General features: G+C 33.6%; 1 protein-coding gene across 1 annotated transcript; it reads right to left on the minus strand.

The window, feature by feature from the left end:
* Positions 1-1,184: 1,184 nt before the first annotated feature.
* LOC145630853 (superoxide dismutase [Cu-Zn] 2-like) lies at positions 1,185-5,404 on the minus strand. Its single transcript, XM_081682998.1, has 7 exons — positions 5,248-5,404; positions 5,059-5,160; positions 4,549-4,644; positions 4,432-4,463; positions 3,994-4,069; positions 2,128-2,181; positions 1,185-1,353 (listed from the first exon to the last, which is right to left on the minus strand). Exons 1-7 carry the CDS (start codon positions 5,330-5,332, stop codon positions 1,325-1,327), a joined length of 474 nt encoding a protein of 157 aa, XP_081539124.1. The 5' UTR covers positions 5,333-5,404; the 3' UTR covers positions 1,185-1,324.
* Between the last annotated feature and the right edge of the window lie 216 nt (positions 5,405-5,620).

The raw sequence follows: 5,620 nt of genomic DNA on the forward strand, positions 1-5,620 counted from the left end.
TGTTTTGATTTTCGTAAATCAACTTTCAGAAAATCAGTTTTCAGAAATTTTGGTTTTTTTTTTTCAAAAATCAATTTCTGAAAATTTCATTTTGGAAAATCGCCAAGACAATTTATATGTAAGAATTTCTATTTCCAGAATTTTATTATTGAAATTTTGATAGTTGAATTATTGATTTTGGAAAATTGAGAATTTCAATTCATATTATGTCAAGAACAAGTAGATTCCCTCACTCTCTCTTCCTTCATTTTCTATGTTATCCAAATGAGGGGTTTTGTTTTCTTCACCCCTCCCCTTCCTTTACCTCCCCTTCCTTCATCTTCCTTCCCCTCCCTTTCCTTCCAAAATTTCTATCCAAACAAGCTGTAAATGAATCATATGGTTGGGAAATTGAGTGCAAATTAATACTCCTATTTATACCTCTTTTTTTGAAAAATACATGAGAGAGATAAGTTTTTTTTAAAAAAAAACCACTAAATTTTAATTAGGCATTTGAGAGTAGTTTGCTGGAAAAATTTAGTAGATTTTTGGGACAAATGTTGCTTGAGTTATTTTTAACCAAATTGTTGTTATGAACCATTTATTTTAGTACCAATTTCATCAATTCGCCCATGAATCTGATTGAACAAATCGCTTTCTATTTCTTTTTCTAGATTTGTAGATTATACAAGTATAACTCAGCATTATTGACCTAATAATTTGAGAGTATAATCTAACTGATGCAATAATAGTATGCACAATACCTGAACTCCTGAAATCCTGAACTACTTAATTAATGATGGAATTTGTTAAAGATCGAGTCGCTTCCATATATAGAACAGCAGCCCGATAGGGCCCTTCTCCTTACCAACCAAAAAGAAAAATATATAGTGCAGTGTTTAACTAGTTTTCAGAAATATGCAGCAGTCAGCAGACATCTCTTAGCTGTTAATGGTCCGATTTCAAAGATTGGTTCTGGGGCTAATGTTAATGTTATGTCAGATTTATGGAATCTTTCTGGAAAGATTTAGCTTCAATATTCTGTTAAATATATACGTATGATTAGAAAGTTTCTGATTTGTTCGTTACTAAGCATGCTCGTTCATATGTTCTACAGTAAAATCTCTGTGAGAACAACTCTTGAGGAGGTACTTTTATTGTTCCTTGTATCTCAGTATCTCACCAGGGCTGAACTCACAGGTTCCTAACCACAAGAACTTCATCGACATTCAATTCAATAAGTAAAATGTACAGTCCTTAACCTTGTATAGTTAACAACATAAGATAAGAACGAAACCATACATCACGTCGTTCACGTTTTCCATCAAATAGTTCAGCAAAAGAACTATACAGACGATTGCAGCCCAATTACACCTGCAAAATGGTTAAGCATGCAGCATGGTTATCAGTCTTTCACAAGGAGATGATGTGGAAGGGTCTCGCACTTCACAGATAAATTAATAACCTTAACACTTTGTTTGGATAGGAAGAAATGGAAGGAAAAGAAGAGAAGAGAAATGGAGGGGGACAAAATCTCTTGTTTGGGTAAAAGATTGGGGGAAGGAAGGGGAAGGAGAGGGAGGGATCCATTTTCCCTTTCTCTATAATAACCATAATCTCTCCAAAATTGGAGAGATTTGGAGGGAAAATGGAGCTCACCTCCCCTCCCTTTCTTTTCCCTTCCCTTCCTCCATTTTCCCTCCCCTTCTTTTCCTTCCTTCTTTGCTATCCAAACAAAGCGTAAGAGAAAATGTCAAATATGAACCAACTATGCCACATGGAATCAGCTAACAGAATCTTGCAAAGTTTGTGTTCCGGGGTTAGAACTCAGGCAATATCATCTTTAAAATTTTTAGCCTAAAATTCAAGAATTTAAGCAACCGTATCTATGTTAACCTAAGAGCTAAATTGGGATAATAAAGGCAGCAATAAAAGCAAGAAGGTTACAGCTTACAAATGCTGAACTTTCTATTTTGAATTTCTGGGTTTCAAGAAAGTGTTTGAGATGTCCATATGTACCAACAGGAATTGGATGATCAGAAGGTAAGCTCTACAGAAATAAGGTAAAGACCTATCTTTTTCTTTATATCATTATTTCTAAATTTAATCAAGAACAAAAAATGAATAACTGCAAATGAAGATAATTACCACATCCTACTCTAGCACCAGCATTCCCTGTTGTTTTGCTGAGTTCATGTCCACCTGTTGTTCATCAATAAATATAATCAGAATAGACTAAGAGAGTGCAGCCAGACCAAACAAACCCCCAGAAGTATTTCTTAATGAAGAAAGGTATAAGGAGAAACCATGGCCCTCGAGTAATTGCTATTTGTTTGTCGACAGTAAGAAAAGATTTTTTTTTGCTATTCGATTCAAATGAAACAGGTCATCGGAGGTACAATGATCTCAGCGACATTCACCCAAATCATCCACAAATCAGGAAGATGTAGGACGTTTCATGTAATGATGCAATATCATTATTACAAATTCATTTAAGAAACTTAAAGAAAAAACACCAAAAGAAATTCTTCTCACATAAGATATCAAACATATGGTCTGGAAATTTCTCCCCTGCATAGACGAGTACTTATATAGTCTTTTTAATGAGGTTATACTACTAGCAATAGGCAGCATACAATCCATTGAAAGATTTAGTATCAATAAATACAAAGGTAGAACTTATATCATATAGAGGTTATTTAGGATCAACAAGTCACTAATTGATTACCGACAATAATAGGTGGAAGTCAAAGTAAACAGAGAACTCTGAGAACCCTTTAATTATGATGAAAAGGGTAACAGGATTGGAAAAATTCTTCATGTACAAGGTGATGCTTGGTTGAATCAACACAAGTTCTGTGTAGCCAAGATGTATAAAGAGTTGGTTAGCCTAGTTGGTTCGATTCTCAAAAACGGAGATATTAAAAATAGACAATAATTGGCTCACCTCCTTCCACCGCTGTGAGGCTGTCAGAGGGGTTCGATTCTCACCCCAAGCAAGTGGCATCCCTACTTCCCCCCTCCCCCCTACTTTTAAGGGACTTCTCCTTACCCAAAAAAAATAAGAAAAAAAAAGCTGTATAAAGAGTTGGTGGAGCTTGTCAGCCTAGCCAGAGACTACATTAGAGTATATTGGTTTGGGATCATATTAGTGCTCCTAAACACTAGTGCAGTAGTGCACAGTCTGGCTAGAGCACAAAAGATAGCAAACCAGACAAAAACTTCAGAAAACAGTAGCATAATTCAGATAAATGTTCGAATTTTGATCAAGAGGTGGAATCACATCAGCATATGTTATTTGACTGTACTTACAATAGGCAATGCATACAGTGATACAGGGGATTAAGAATTTGGTTAGGTGTGCACACCAGGGACAAGGAACTTCCTATACCTCTTAGCTAGGTAGAGAGGAGAAACAAGAGCTCAAAGTTCAGAAAAAGGATCTTAGTGGCTGCTATTTTATCGGTGGTGCACAAGATTTGGATGGAAAGGAATAATGTTCTCTGGAAGAGAAGAATTATTACAGTACAGAAGGTGATTCAGGATGTCCAGTATAATGTAAAGAAAAGAATGCAAAGACTCAGATTTTGATTGTTTTCAGTTTCTTAGATGTTGCTCCGGGATGGTTGTAATTCTGCTTGTTTTCGTAGTTTTGTGGTGTTTAAATGATTCTAAGCCTTTATATATCTAGCCTTGCGGCCGTTCAAAAAAAAAAAAATTTGTTCTAAGCCTTTTTTCACTCCTTATGGATGTAATTAAAAAGTCAGCAACCAGTTTCATGTTTAGCTTAAACAAATCATTGCCTAGTCCAAGCTCAAAAAAATTTCAAACATCTTAAAAATACTCTGTATATATTGCAAATGGAACATCCACAAATGACATTAATTATTATGAAAAGATGAAAAAACCGAGAGCACAGCAAGAAGGAAATTCACAAATTCACAAATTGAAATTAGAAAAGGAGATGTAGATGTTAAGCAACATTCAACATGATTAAAGACTTTCTTGGCTCACCTCTTCCTAGATCATCTGGATCAGCATGCACCACAATAGCCCTCCCAAGAATTGAGTGTTGCCCACTAAGTGGTATCTAATTACCAAAAGTAACAAGATTATGAGAAAAATAGCTTGCTTTAACGATCCGATAATTTGTTCATTTTTTTTTACAGGAAATACTATGTGTTTTACAAGGCCAATAGGCCATAATCAATCAATTAACCAACTGGCTAGCTCTATAAAGCTAAAATTAAACATTCACCCATTAAATTACACCCTACTCATTCTATGTTAAGCCTTTGTGTTAGATAATCAAAATTTTGGGAAAATTAATGGTAACTATAACATAAGTACAACCATATCATTATTCATTACACTCAAATCAATCGGAAAATCTCACAAATTCAACTATTGCTAGAATTAAAAGCAATGGCATTTCTAATTATAAAATCTTACCTCGGAATCAATAATTGAAACCTCAGCAACCCCTAAAAACCCAAAGAATATAAGATCATGATATTATCAACCAAATAATTCAAAATTTTGCAAACTAACAACCAAAAAACTACTTACCATCACTGTTTGCAACAATGTTTCCCAGGTCACCCGCATGTCTCTCTGAATCAAATGGAGCTCCATGATCCTTCTTCAACGGATTATAATGAGGCCCTTAAGAAAGAAAAACATTTCAAATTCAAAAAATTATGAGTTAAAGAAAAACAACTCTGAAAAAAAAAACACCCCATAAATTGATAAACTCCCTTGAAAAAAACAATCACATTAATTAATCAAATTAAAATAATAAAGATTGAAAAATATAAAAGCAACACCCAGAAATAAATTTTAATCAAGCTATCATACAAATAATATCAATTTTTTTAAAAAAAAAAAAAAAAAAAAAAAAAATCAGATAATACGATTTATCAAGCAAAATAAAAAAAAAACGTATATCAAATCAAAAGAAATATAAAAATGAATTTAATCAAGATATCATAAAACACCCAAAAAGAATTTTTATTTTAATCAAAGTAAGAGTATAGATATAAAAAGCAATGAAAATGGAGGATTAATAATTAGAATTACCAGTGGAGTTGCAACCATTAGTGGTATCACCAAGAGAATGAATATGGAAACCATGAAGACCAGGAGTGAGGCCTGTAATTCTTCCTTTAACATGAGTTACCCCTGCATTTTTTTTCAAAAATTAAAATATTCAAGTGATCTATTTTTGGGTAAAAATGGAGGAGAGAGAAAATTCAGAAAGATATGAACCATTGGAGTTTTGGATGAAGTGGAGAGAGCCGTTGATGGTGTTATTGGCGCCGGAGATGACTGCCACTCCTTTCACTGTGCTCATTCTAGTTGTCCTGCTTCTGGTTTAATTCACAAGAAATGGATAGAGACATAGAGTCAAGAGGAAATAATGAAATACTAAAATCCTATATGCATCTTTTTTTCGTTGGGTTATTTAATAAAGTACTACCTTCGTTAATTGTTTTGTGCAACTTTTGTCATTTCAGGATGATCGGAATTATGTGCAACTTTTTGATTTCTTTCTATTTTTAGTAAAAAAGATGGAAATTACAATATTGTCCTTACTTAAAAAATTTAACACACTAATTATTACCCTTATTATATCCTAAAC

Source organism: Chenopodium album, chromosome 5, assembly GCF_948465745.1.
Source record: "Chenopodium album chromosome 5, dcCheAlbu1.1, whole genome shotgun sequence".
Taxonomy (NCBI): Eukaryota; Viridiplantae; Streptophyta; class Magnoliopsida; order Caryophyllales; family Amaranthaceae; genus Chenopodium; species Chenopodium album.